This window comes from Marmota flaviventris, chromosome 1, assembly GCF_047511675.1.
Source record: "Marmota flaviventris isolate mMarFla1 chromosome 1, mMarFla1.hap1, whole genome shotgun sequence".
In the NCBI taxonomy this organism is placed as follows: domain Eukaryota; kingdom Metazoa; phylum Chordata; class Mammalia; order Rodentia; family Sciuridae; genus Marmota; species Marmota flaviventris.
In genome coordinates this window covers 55,147,681-55,161,342 of record NC_092498.1, presented here as the reverse complement: position 1 = coordinate 55,161,342, position 13,662 = coordinate 55,147,681, and the positions used below count along the sequence as shown (strand labels likewise).

Sequence of the window (13,662 nt, the reverse complement as noted above, 5' to 3'; positions counted from 1 at the left end):
AGAACAAAACCCAAGTGACAAAAGTTGACGCTAGACCTATTCTGCTTTTGTTCTCTGTAAAAAAGTGAAAGTTCAGATTATGGGACAGGTAAAAGGGACAGGTAAAGGGGACAGCCAGCCTGTCCCTCTGTACCTTAAAGGTCAGTATAAGGTGGCTGAACTGAAATATCGCCTCTAGGTCCAATCTGATGCTGACGTGATCAAGGCCTAAAGAAAGATCCAGAAAGAAAAAAAAAAATCAATGCTTTTGAGAAATCCCGGCTTATCATGTTAACCCCTTATTTTGGCTTGCTTATAGTAAGATACCTTTGACATCACAGGCAGGTAGTCAACGCTCTTTGCCAGTCTGGACATGCTGCTGGGCCACTCCAGGCCCAGGAAATCTATGTGAGAATAGCATAGATATATCCTGGTCTTTGCAGGCATGCAGGCATGTTTTGGTGGCAACATAAGCAGCCACTGTGTGGCAGCATCACATGCCCCCGAGGGAGTTTCAGGCCCTTTCCCATGGGGTGAGAAGAGAGAGTTCATTTCCTTAGCTTAGATCTAGACTACACATAAACAGGAGCTAGCAAGCTGGAGCATGATGAAAATCAACACACCTGTTTCTTCCAACAGTTGCTAACTCATTTGAACTAGAATTTACTCATTTATCATAAAACATAGCTTGGAACATTCCCCTTGAAGTGGGGGACCTGTGGGCTCCTCTGTGACTGAGGAGATGACAAAAGTCCTAGCCAGGACTTTGCATGGATCTAGTTAGCTGTGATCCATCTCTAACATGCAAATGGAGCATCCACCTTGACCTGGACCTGATGGAAGCCCAGAGCTCTTGAGAGCAGCACTGTCCAACAGAAGCAGAACATGAGTCTTATTCAAAATGACTCATGAGGAGGACATGAATAAATTTTTTTCTAGTAACTACTTTGAAAACAGAAAGTGAACCAGTTAAATTTATTTTTAATAACATACTTAAACCAATATAGCCACAATATTATCATTTCAGCCTATAATCAATATTTTAAAATTGAAATGCTTTGTTAGACATTTTCTAAATGATGTTTTAGAAATCTGAGGTGTTTTTTCATTTGTAGCACAACTCAGCTTGGATTGGCCATGTTTTAAGTGCTCAGCAGCCTCCCGTAGCTAGGGGCTAGCAGACTGCATGGTGCAGCTCTAGACAACAGTGGTCTGACACAGTGAGCCGGTGTCCAGCTTAGACCCTAGGCTGAACAGGGGGGAAGAGTTTGCTGCTGAGAGTTCAGCCGTATTCTGGGTTTTGTGTCAAAGGCTCCAATGTTTTCTAGGAAGAGATCTACTTTCCTCTCTTTGAAAACGCTTGGTTGAGAACCCTCATTGTGTATTCGGCTCTGACAGAGTGACATTCTCTTTGTGAGGACAAGTGGAACAAATGCTGGACGTGTGGGTCAGAACAGCTGTTAAGCAAAAATGGCAACCATTCATCAATGAAGACGGGACTGCAGTAAAAACAACATCCTATTCATTCAGGAGAGTCCAATGCTCAACGATAACTGGGATCCAAAATGAAATGACATTTAGTAGACACCAGTCATGCCTTTGTCAAGCAGATGGCATAGAAAAACTGCCTCATGTTATGCTTGCCCCAAACTATCTTATATAATATGATGATTCCCATGCTGTTCTCTAATGGTCTAGGATCCTCTAAAAGAAATATATTTAGAAATATGAAGAGAATAGAAATATTAGAACCCAAAGTGCAACCTAGAGATGTGGTGAGTGGAATGATTTTGTTGCTAAGGGAAACTGAGAGGGCTCCACACCCATGTTGAAGAGGGGCTGCTGCGAGTGAGGAGGCTGCCCCTTGGGGAGGTCTTCATGCATGGAATGGAGTTAGATCATGAAGATAAGGCCCAGGGATGGGTGGGACAAGAGGGATCCCTCATCAGGTTCACACTTAGAGTGGGCCTGTCAGACCTTCAGACCAACAGATGGTCATGGCCAGTGTGGGGCTCCATAGCACCATTGTCACAAGCAGAGGAGGATGTCACTTCAGGGAGGAAAGAACTTAAAGTTAGTAGCCAATTATCTTTTCAATTTTAAATTAAAAGCTTTAGCTCGTTGTAAGGAGCAAAATATTCTTTATCTCTCTCTTCATGGATTAAAGAAGGAAAAAGTACCTGGTGTTAATTCCCAAACATCCCCTGGCATTATTCATTCAGTTCACATCAGTGTGTTTTAAATTAGGGTTAATTCACCAACACTTCATAAACTTTTTAATTTTTTTATAAAGAACAAAAGGATACAAAGATAGTTTCCTCCCCCATATATGAAATATTCTGAGGTAGGTGCTGAAAATACATTTCGGTTTCTCTAAAGGAAAATATTCTTTCTTAAAAGGAAAATAAGTTTGGCTCACATTGTTGGTGGATCACATCTTGCAGTGCTATTGTTAAAAAGCAGGCAAAGAGGAAGGTGCCTTATTAAAATATGAAGAAATGAAAAACTGAAAAGAAATTTGATCATACCATTCTCAGATTGCCACCATTTCTTTCCTCTGTCTGGTTCAAAACTTGTGATTACATTCTCAATGGTGTGACTGTTAGGCTGGGAATATGGGTCATAGGGAAATCGGGAGTCACACACGAAACATTTTTGTTCCCCCTGGAAAACACCATTATTAAATTTAAAAATAAGGAATTTTAACTACTTATTGTTGATCTGAATCTAAAAACAAGCTGTACACACTATATTTATCTTTCAATCGGGCTAAAAATAAAAAGCAGAGGAAATAACAAGACATCACTTTTTCCATCAATAGGTGCTTAAATACAATAACAAATTGAACTCAAATATGACCTAGAAATTATATAAGTTTATGCATTTGGGGGCAAAAATACAAATGTGTTACTAATTTTTCTCCTGTAAGAGGCAGATGTTCTGCAAGTTATTTTAAATATAGAGAAATACTCATGGTGTATTTTTTGAATTTTCAGGAGAGTCCAACTCAAAATAATTTTTTTGAATTATTTCCTTTAGCCAAAAAAGGAAATAATATTTGGAAAGAAGAAATTCATGAAACACTGGAGTACTAGGTTATCTGCAACTGTCATTTGATTCCTTTTCTATCAGCTTAGATAGTTTGGGGTAGGGAAGCTTTCATGACAAAAAAACCTTTATGTCACATTTTTGGACAGAGGAAAAGGATTTCCATTAAATTCACAACAAAGAGGCCCATCCTCCTGTCTTGCAGACTAGAAGATCTCATTTACTGTTCTATATATATATATCCCCCCCTGGAATAGTGTCTAGCACAAAGTTGATGCTCAATAAAATTGGAACTAGTTCTGCTTAGGAAGGATTTTCAAAGGTGACAAGAGAAAAGCCTGGCTTTTGAGCTTCCTTAATTTAAGGTGTAGCTTAAATTGTAGCTCTGCTTAAAACTCCTCGAGGGCTCTATGCACATTTTCAAAGGACTTTCAGTGGCCTGCACAGTTATTCCTGGCTCACACTTGAGGGACTCTGAGGGAGAGTTTTTGTAAAACTTCCAAGAAGTAGAGACTGCTCATTATAATTTTCTGTGCCACCAATTACCTGTGACATCCTATGTCCTCAGCGGGCAGGTCCCTGGTGACTGTTGATTGTCTGATCAGGGCCATGGCTTTAACTTTATTTCTACCTGTCTTCCTTTGTCACCTGGCTCTAACTACACGTGCTTCTTGCTCTTCTTCAAGCTCACCAAAAACCCTTCTTCTTTGGGGTCTTGGCAGAAGTCATTCTCTCACCCCAATAGTCTTCTCTCTTGATCCTTCCCTTCTTTCAGGTCCCTGTGTAAATGCCAACCTCTCAAAGAGCTTTTCCTCAACTACCTTATCTAAAATGCCACCACCTCCCCTCACCACGGCTTGCTATCACTGTTGACCTTTTCTCTAACTTACGTGTTTTATAAATCCTTACGCTACTTGAGACTATATTATGTATCTCCATCTAGAATTTAAGCTGAATGAAGGCAAGGACTTGGTTTACTGTTTCTCTCTATATATCCCTTCCCTGGAATAGTGTCTAGCATAAAGTTGATGCTCAATAAAATTTGTTGACTGAACGCACATGATTTTAATGATTATTTCAGCTGGAATCTGTCCAAGTAAACCAGCCCTCCAAAAAATCCACATAATCAGTGTGCTTCAGAATCACTGGACGCCTTAAGCTTGTTGTTGAAGAAAAATCAAGATGTTCTTTGAAGATTAAGACACAACAGACGGGCCTTGGGATGTGGCTCAGTAAGAGAGTGCTTGCCTAGCATGCATGAGACCCTGGGTTTGATCCCCAGCACCACAAATAAACAAACACACAACAGATGCTAGATCAATTCTTCCTATGAGTCGGTTTGTCCCAGACCTGTCCTAGAAGATCAGCAGAAGACTTGTGATGCCACCAAAAGATGCTAAGTCCTTGAAGTATTTCAAATAATACTATGAAAATAATTAGGGAAAATGTTTAACTTTGGGTCTTTTAGGCTATTTTTTTTTTTCTGTAAACATTTTAGAAGCAATGTCTTTCACTGGGTTGGCTATAGAGGATTCTTAGCTGTGGCCACCAGATGTGGGCATTCCAACTTGGGAAATGCAGTGCATCAGCATTGACTTGAAGCTTCTAAAGAAAATGTTTTGCTTGTCACTTCTCTTAGACAATGGGTGCAGGACAATCATTCTCTTTGCTGCACAAATGTTGACATAGACTCAGATCTGTAGCCCCACCTGTGATACTTGTCAGCCTGAAATATTTCGAATCACCCCCCAGGTCTAAGCTTTCTGTCATTCTCCAAACAAAAGAAAGCCTTTACTTTGATTTTCTGAATAACTTTTATTTCTAGTGGTATAACTTTGAGATATAGAATCACCAATTTCTGGTGATTGACAGAGTACACTGGCTCCTGACCACCGTAAACAAATGCCAGACGTTGAAGAACAAGATGGACGGTGCTAGTGCTGGAGAGTTGAGAACCACTTTTGTCTAGAGGAGCTGGACTTAGTAAAATCTCTTGAAGGGCTATCTATCCCAGCTGGCCTAGGGTTGAGCAAAACTTCCTCCATGTAATTTCCTTACAACATGTAGAGGATTTGCTTTCTTACATAAGTACTTCCCAAACAGAACAGTGCTAAGCACACAAGTATTGTCTCCACCTATTTATAATCATCTTCTTTTACTCAGAATCAATTAGAATACAAAGCATTTTCCAGAGACCTAAACAAGATGCCTTAAATAAACAATACATGGAAAATCCTGGGCCACCAACATTAGGCTTATGTCCAACTTCCTTCCTGTACATCCTCTCATTTAAGGGTGAACGTGATTGTCTCAGGGTTCTCAGCAGGTACGATACTCAGATGACCTTGGATGCTTGTTCTGCCGCCAGGATACAGGGAGGAAGAACCCTGAAAAGCCACTGGTCTTCTTATAAAAACTGGTTTTTAAGGGGAAAAGACATAAAAATATGTTCACATTGGAATCTATGGTTTTGAAACAATGCAACTTCCAAGTGGTATCATGAGGGTGATGTGCAGTCCATTCAAAGTCCTCTGTCTACCTAAGGCTGAGCAATGGGGACTCATTTTCAGAGCAATGGTTTTGAGGCCCTGAGGCACCTTTGATGTTCACTGAATGAGTCAATTATGTTTGCTCTATGGGAGTGATAAGTAAAACAGTAGATTTTATTGTAATTCCCGTCAAGGATTGAACCATAAAGACTTTCCTGTCTAATTCTGAATATACAGGAAATAGAAATTTGGCAGACTTTCTGTATTTTCTGATTAGTCAAGGTTTCCTAGACTTTTAATTATATTGCCCAGGTCACTTCAGGAAGGAGCATTGTCCCATCCTTCAGTGTTGTCTGAGTGAGCCCAGGTGTACAGGAAAAATCTACATCATTGATTAAATAATGACCCAGTAAGTAAACAAGGGACTGACCCACCTCCAGGTAGCTGAGGATACAGTATTTCTGGGCTCCATTCAGCCCACAGGTAGAAGATGCAGTAAGTTGAGTGCTGCGGCCCAACAGGAGATTGCCAGGGGTAGGACGGCAGGCACCCTGGTCACATTTGTCTTGAGCTTTCGAGCAAATGAGCCACCCTTGAACACAACAAAAACAGCTACACAGAAGGTGGCCCAAAGGAGCCCAAGGCCTGAAGAAGCAATTGGTTAAGCTGGAAAGTTAACGGTTCATCTATTTTTAATACCAGTTTCGTGGATATTCAAGTTTGTGGATGCTGTTGGTGCCCTCAGCCCGATGGGAATCTCCTAGCATGGGAGAGTTCACCATCTGCATCCCTGGGCCCCACCTGGGACAGCCAATGCCTGATGAACACAGGGTTCAAAAGGGTGATACCATTGGATCCACTCCACCCTGGGGTTCATGCTCAGCATCTTCTCTTGGCACATGGCTGGCCTGTGTTCACTGCCTTCAATCCTTTACTCCTGATGGCACTCTCTCAATGAATCACTTCACACCAATTCTTGTGTCAGCTCTGCTTTGAGGAAACCTCTTCAGAGACAGTTTCTGTTTACTGGGAATTCTTTATGTGTCATTTTAGGGCAAATAGTGAAGCCTAATGAATAGACACTAGGAAGGAGAATCCTAATCCTGACTGTTAAATCTGTTGTTTCAATGGCAAAAATGAAATTGGAGACTTTAAGACATACATGGGAAATATCTTTCCCTTAAAATAAGTAGATCCAGTAGAACCCCTTTATAACCTGATTGTTGGGTTCAGATAACCCATGGAACAAATCATCCCCCTTTAGGATAAAGTAAGAGTTTCAGTCTGTATGACAAACAATTCATTTTGATGCCTAATGTCCTATAGATGTGCAATGAGGGAATTTGGTCATGAGTGAGATAAGATCACTGCAGGGGTAATGCTATCTTAATCGCTACCTCAGTTCTCTATTATTCATGTGTAGCTTCTGAGAGAATATTCCTAAGTCTAAGTTTGTGTGTGTGTGTGTGTGTATATATATATATATATATATACATTTTTCTTTATCCATTAATCTATTGACAGGCACCTTGGCTGATTCCATAGCTTGGCTATTGTGAATTGCACTGCTATAAACATTGATGTAGCTGCATCCCTATAGGATGATGATTTTAGATCTTTTGGATATATACTGAGGAGTGGCATAGCTGGGTCACATGGTGGTCTCATTTCTAGGTTTTTGAGGAATCTATACTGCCTTCTGCAGTGGTTGTGCTAGTTTTTAGGTCCACCAATGATGTATAAGTGTATCGTTTTCCTCACATTCTTGCCAATACATATAGTTATTCATGTTCTTGATAATTGCTATCCTGACTGGAGTGAGATGAAATCTCAATATGGTCTTGATTCGCATTTAACTAATTGCTAGAGATATTGAGCATTTTTTCATGTATTTCTTGTCCATTTATATTTCTTTTCTTTCTTTTTTTGAGAATTGCCTGTTTAGTTCTTTTGCCCATTTATTAACTGGGTTATTATTTTTCTTTTGGTGTTAAGTTTTTTGAGTTCTTTGTATATTTTATATATTAATGCCCTATCTGAGAAGCAAGTGGTAAAGATCTTCTCTCATTCCATAGGCTCTCTTTTTTCATGTTCTTGTTTCCTTTGCTGTGCAGAAGATTCTTAATTTGATGGCATCCCACCTATTGATTTTTTTAGTTTTATTTCTTGCACGTTAGGGGTCTTGTTAAGGAAATTGGTTCCTGTGCCCATATGCTGGAGTGTTGGACCTACATTTTCTTCTAGTAGTTGCAGAGTTTTTGGTCTAATTCCTAGGACTTTGATCCACTTTGAATTGGATTTTGTGTAGAGTGAAAGATAGGAATCTAGTTTCATTCTTCTACATATGGATTTCCAGTTTTCCCAGAACCATTTGTAAAAAGATTATCTTTTCTCCAAGGAGTGTTTTTGGCATCTTTCTCTAGTAACAATTAACTGTATTTATATGGGGTTGTCTCTGTGTATTCTATTCTATTCCATTGTCTTCATGTCTATTTTGGTGCCAATACCATGAAAAGCATTTTTTTTTAATCCACCTTAGATTAACACTCCATGCAACACTAGGAGAATACTTCGGGAAATGCTAAATTCCATCTTATTTAAGTGTCTTCTGTTCTAAAAATGCTTCAATTCTGTAAGTGGGGTATTATAACATCTGACTTGAAGACTGACTTAAAGTTAATTTTCAGGAATTGATTTAAGATTTTAGTCATATATAATTAAATTTTCTCTGGAACATTTCATAAATTGCTTATATTGCAACATACATGACTTTGTATACACAATTCTAAATATAATATTTGAGAGCCACTGAGTTAGATAAAGAAAGGAAACTAGGAGCAAATGAATGGGTAATTTGAATCATTGTAAGTGAATTGTTAAATCCCTATATGTATAAATGAATTTTATTTCTTGCCTGCAGAGTATGCTTCATTATCTTATGTTTTTCACTCTTGTAATAATAACATGAATGTATTTTCTAATTGTTGTGAAGTTTGAATAAAATGAAATAGAATCTTATTGGAGTTAAGGTCTACAGCTAGCATGCAGATAAATTCGAATACATAGAATGAGTGCATTCGTGTACTGTTTTGTGAGGCAAGCACTTTATCAACTGAGCTATATCCATAGCCCTTCTGTATTATTTTGTGGGTTGCTATTTGTAGAAATAGTTGTTTCCTCTTTTAAAAAGTATATTTGAAATGGCATGGGAAACCTTGTTATCCTTATGTAGAAGAATGAAACTAGATCCTTATCTCTCTCCCTTCACAAAAGTCAACTCAAAATGGACCAAAGACCTAGAAATTAGATCAGAAACTATTTCTTTGAAGAAAATATAGAGTCAACACTCCAGCATATAGGCAATGACTTTCTCAATAAAACTCCTAAAGCTCAGGAAATAATGCCAAGAATTAATAAATGAGATAACATCAAATTAGAAAGCTTTCATACAGTAAAGAAAATAATTAGAATGTAAAGAGAGAAACTATAGAATGGGAGAAAATCTTTGCTAGCTACTCTTCTGAATTAATGTCCAGAATACATAAAGAACTCAAAAAACTTAACATCACAAAAATAAATAACTCAATTAAATGGGCAAATGAATTAAACACACTTTCAAAAGAAGAAATGCAAATGACCAACAAATATATTAAAAAGAGTTAAATATCTTTAGCAATAAGAGAAATGCAAATCAAAACTATATTGAGAGTTTATCTCATTCCCGTTAGAATGGCAGCCACCAAGAAAACAAATAATAAATGCTGGAGAGGATGTGGAAGAAAAGGAATAGTTTTGCACTGTTAGTGGGACTGTAAATTAGCACAACCACTATGTAAATCAGCAGGAGGTTTCTCAAAGGACTAGAAATGGAACCACCATATGATCCAGTTATACCACTCCTTGGTATTTATCCTAAAGAATTAAAGTCAACATACTCTGGCGATACATGCATACCTCTATTTGTAGCAGCACAATTCACAATACCTGAACTATGCAACCAGCTTAGGTGTCTGTCATTAGATGGATGGATAAAGAAAATGTGGAATATATGCACATCAGAGTTTTATTCATCCATAATTATGTCATTTTCAGGAAAATGGATAGAACTTGGGACCATTATGTCAAGTGAAATAACCCAAACTGAGGGTAATATATTTTATCTCATGTGTGGGAGCTAGAGAGGAAAAAGGATAAAAAGTGTGTGTGTGTGTGTGTGTGTGTTCTCATGAAAATTAAAGGAAGATCTGTAGAGTAGAAGAAAGGAACATTGAGGGGAAATCGGGAGGGAAAGGAGAAATACTGGAAATTATATTTTCCAAATTCTATTGTTATATTATGTGCATTATTAATATGTAACAATTAATATCACCATTATGTGAAATTATAATGCACCAATAAAATATGGAAGAAAGTATATTTGAATAGGATAGTACAGTATCACAGGTTTTCATGTGGGCCTAAGTTGTTATTTCTCTGCAATAGATGCTCAAGAGTGCAATTGGTTATATGGTAAACATAGTTTTGTAAAAAGCTATCAGATTTTTCCCCAGAGTGTTTGTAACACTGTATATTCCCACCAGCAATGTAGGAGGGATACACTTTTTCCACATCCTCTGTAATGTCTGAGGTTGCCACTATTTTTTATCTTAACCATTATGATAGGTGTATAATATCTTTTGTGGTTTTGAATGGTGTTTCCCTAATGAGTAGTAATGTTTAACCTCTTTTCATGAGCTTATTTGCCATCCTTATATCTTCTTTACTGAAATGTCTGCTTCTGTTGCTTACCTTTTTCCAATTGGACTGATTTGGTCCATGACCTAATTGAGTGAATATTTATATAAGGCATGAGGTCATGTTTGCATAAGATAAAACTGCACAGAATTAAATATATATACATATAGGTATACACATAAAACTGAATGAGGTCAGTGAATTATATCAATGTCAATTTCTTGGTTGTGATATTGCACTATCATTATACAAAATATCATCATTGAGTAAAATCGAATGGAAGATACACAAGATCTGTCTGTATTATTTCTTACAGCTGCATGTGATCTCAAAAGATAAAGTATCCACAGCCCCCTTGCAAAAAACAAAACAAAACAAAAAAACTCCCCATCAGTCTCTGGAGAGTGAACCAAGGAAAGCTCACACTCTACAATACCACACACATGACATATTTCAGCTGCTGTTATATACTTTTTTTTCCTGTGAAATATGCAAATTTATGCCAAACCTTTCCAGTAGATAGGAGTGAGAATAAGGGGTCTATAATGAAAAATAATAACCTCACTGTGAAATATATTTTGCTTCTCCTCAGATTTCCCCCATTATAAAATATAAAGAAATAATTTCTTCTCATAGACTTGTTTGACAGTTAGTGGATTTCTTTCATCTTGACCTCCACAAATGTAGGCTTTTGAAAAAATCATTTCTTATATGGACACATTCTCCACATAAACTATTCTACTATTCTGGTCATGTTGTATCATCAGGCATGAAACATACACAGATCATGAATTCTACATTTGAGGATATTATCCCTGATGTCTCCATTACTAAATGACGGTTGGAATAGGGACTTTCCTCTCCTCAACCTCCCTGTAAAGAATGCTATTTTAAATCAAAGGCACAACATTTCTTTCTCTTCCTTTGAGGTAATTATGTAAAGAAAGTCAGCTCCATCTTACACCCTTTTGGTGGTATAATACATGATCCTAGATTGGTAAATGTGGATTTTTCCTTTTATTTATTCAACAACTCAAATTCACATCTCCTCTTATTTCCTAGTATTAGGATTTAGGATAAAATCCTTTTTAGGAGTTTGGACTCTAATAATTAGAGATTTTTTTTTAAAGTTCAGGTATAAATTTTTGTTGATGCTACATGTGGATTAACTAAGATTTCCCTTCCAGGGATTTGTTCTTTTAGACAAGTTGCATCCTGAATTATTTTATTGGCATTGATGCCTTAGAACTTTAACATGTTTTATTAACCTGACTTGGCCAAACTTGTTTTGATTAGATGTGTACTTTTAAGAAAAAAAAAAATCCCAGGACTTGGGGGAAATAGAACTATTATTCTTATAATAGTATAAGTGCAAATAGGAACTTTTAGTCTAAAACACTTGATTAAAAATGGCTGGAAACACAGAAATTAAAACTTCATGCTGAAGACTATTTAAAAAAAATTAAGTGAATTGCATCTGAATTTTCAACTGCCAAAGTATCACAAAGCAATAGGTAGAGTTGATTCAGAGAACAAAAACGTTTATATTTTTGGAAATTCGGTTCATTCCACACAAAATGTCATGAAACATGAAGAGAGAATGTTATTAAAAATGAATTTAGGAGATATGCTCATTCAAAGAAAATGTGCATCTGTTATCCGTAAAGGATCATTTTCTAGAAATCACTATCATTGTATAATATTTCTGGTTAATAATTTTGCATATTGCTACAATGTTCTTAATCATGTGAGATGTTTTCACGTTTTAGAGTCCATTGCAGAGTTTTAGAGGATGCAAGCACATACCTTTATATTCCCACACACATTTAGTTATCATGGGTGATAAGGAATGTGTATTACGTAAGGTTTGTACTTTGCATCCAATTTCCAACATCTGGAGGCCAATGCAATTTTTATGATTCTTCTTCTCTTCCTCAGTCAGAATGAAATGTGAAATGTTTAAATAGGGTCCAGTAATTGCATAAATACTTATAGTCAAACTCCCAACTAGAAAATGCCCACGCTGATGATGTGTGGGCAACCTGGTTGGGAGTTTGACCTTAGGCAATCCTAGAGATTTGGTTTTGAGTAGGGCAAGCTTAGGTTCAAGAATCCAGAATCCACTGCAGTGGGTCCTTTTTCTGGCAGAGCTAATTTAGTATTGAAGATATTCCCTCCAACCCTCAAGAAAGGGGAGGGATCCCTCAGTTACCTTGGAGTGGCTTAGATCCGTTGTAATGTGTGGTTAAGGGATCCCACACACAGGCCTGGGGAAGACAGAGAGATCCTCAGTGATCTGTTCTAATACTGAATACTAGTTTAGTTCCAAAGAGGACATCTAAGGCAGCCACAGAAGACACAGTCAGCTGAGGCCAACTCTAAGCCCCACAGTCCTGGGCTGTGGATATCAACCAAGGGCCCCAGGTGGCCCAGGAGTCCCTGCTTCCACTGTCCTGTGGCTCCCCTTTCCAAGGCAGGGAATTCTCAGCAGGCGAATTGAAGGCTCATCATTCTGCAGTTGCTCCTCTAGCACCAGCAAATCTAACTGAGAAATTACCTCAGGATTTGATTCTGAAAGTTGAAGAGAAGATTCTAAGTGACTTAGTATTCAACAACTAAAGGCAGGGCTGTTATAGATATAGAAACCTCAGGGCAGAAGGGAGTAATTAATTTTTGGAAGCATCTTCTCTATGACTAATGCAAATTATTCTTTGTTTATTAAAGACAGCAAAATCATGGAGAATTTGGCCTTTTTTAGTTTGGACATGCTGCTCATTTAGAAGAGGGAATTTTGCCTGTGAGTTCTTCACAATACCTTGTCACTGGGAAGAGTGCTATGTTCAAAGCAGACTATTTAAAAAAAATTAAGTGAATTGCATCTGCAAATTAAGAATCTTAAACTATTCAACATTCTTTAGTATCTATCCTACCTGCTGATGATAGCTTTCTGTTAAGGAGCAACAGGAACAGCTATGTGTGAATACTAAACATGTATGGGTGGAATTTTTCAGTTGTTTGAAACAATTATATAATAGAATGGCTATGCAAAAATAGCAGTATGAAAAAAATAAGAGAATATGTTTAAAACTGATTTCTACTAAATATTTTAGGATAACTCAATACAAGCAGAAAATGGATTTTGACAACTGCTACTCACCAAGGTGTAAAAACAGGGTCAGTCGAATTTGCATTCTTTTGCCAAGAAAGGACTGGATTCAACTATGCTAGGTTAAAAAATGGTTAAAGTCAGTCACTGATAGATTCAATCATTGTTGTCATCACAAATTATTTAAAAGTCCTCAAATTTGACTGCTGGTTCTTACTGTTTAGAGACACAAAATATCTACAACACCCAGTTCCTTAAAAAAATAGGAGTATAAAAATTATAACGGATATTCATTTGCTATTAATT

General features: G+C 37.4%; 1 protein-coding gene across 1 annotated transcript in view; it reads right to left on the bottom strand.

Annotated features, from left to right (window-relative positions):
* Positions 1-13,441, bottom strand: part of Lamb4 (laminin subunit beta 4) — a 95,623-nt gene extending 82,182 nt beyond the window's left edge. Inside the window, exons 1-4 of the mRNA XM_027926516.2 lie at positions 13,408-13,441; positions 5,951-6,108; positions 2,508-2,643; positions 134-207 (exon numbers count right to left, since the gene is read on the bottom strand). Coding sequence (XP_027782317.2) covers positions 134-207; positions 2,508-2,643; positions 5,951-6,108; positions 13,408-13,441 — 402 coding nt within the window. The remainder of the gene's footprint in view (positions 1-133; positions 208-2,507; positions 2,644-5,950; positions 6,109-13,407) is intronic.
* Positions 13,442-13,662: the final 221 nt, after the last annotated feature.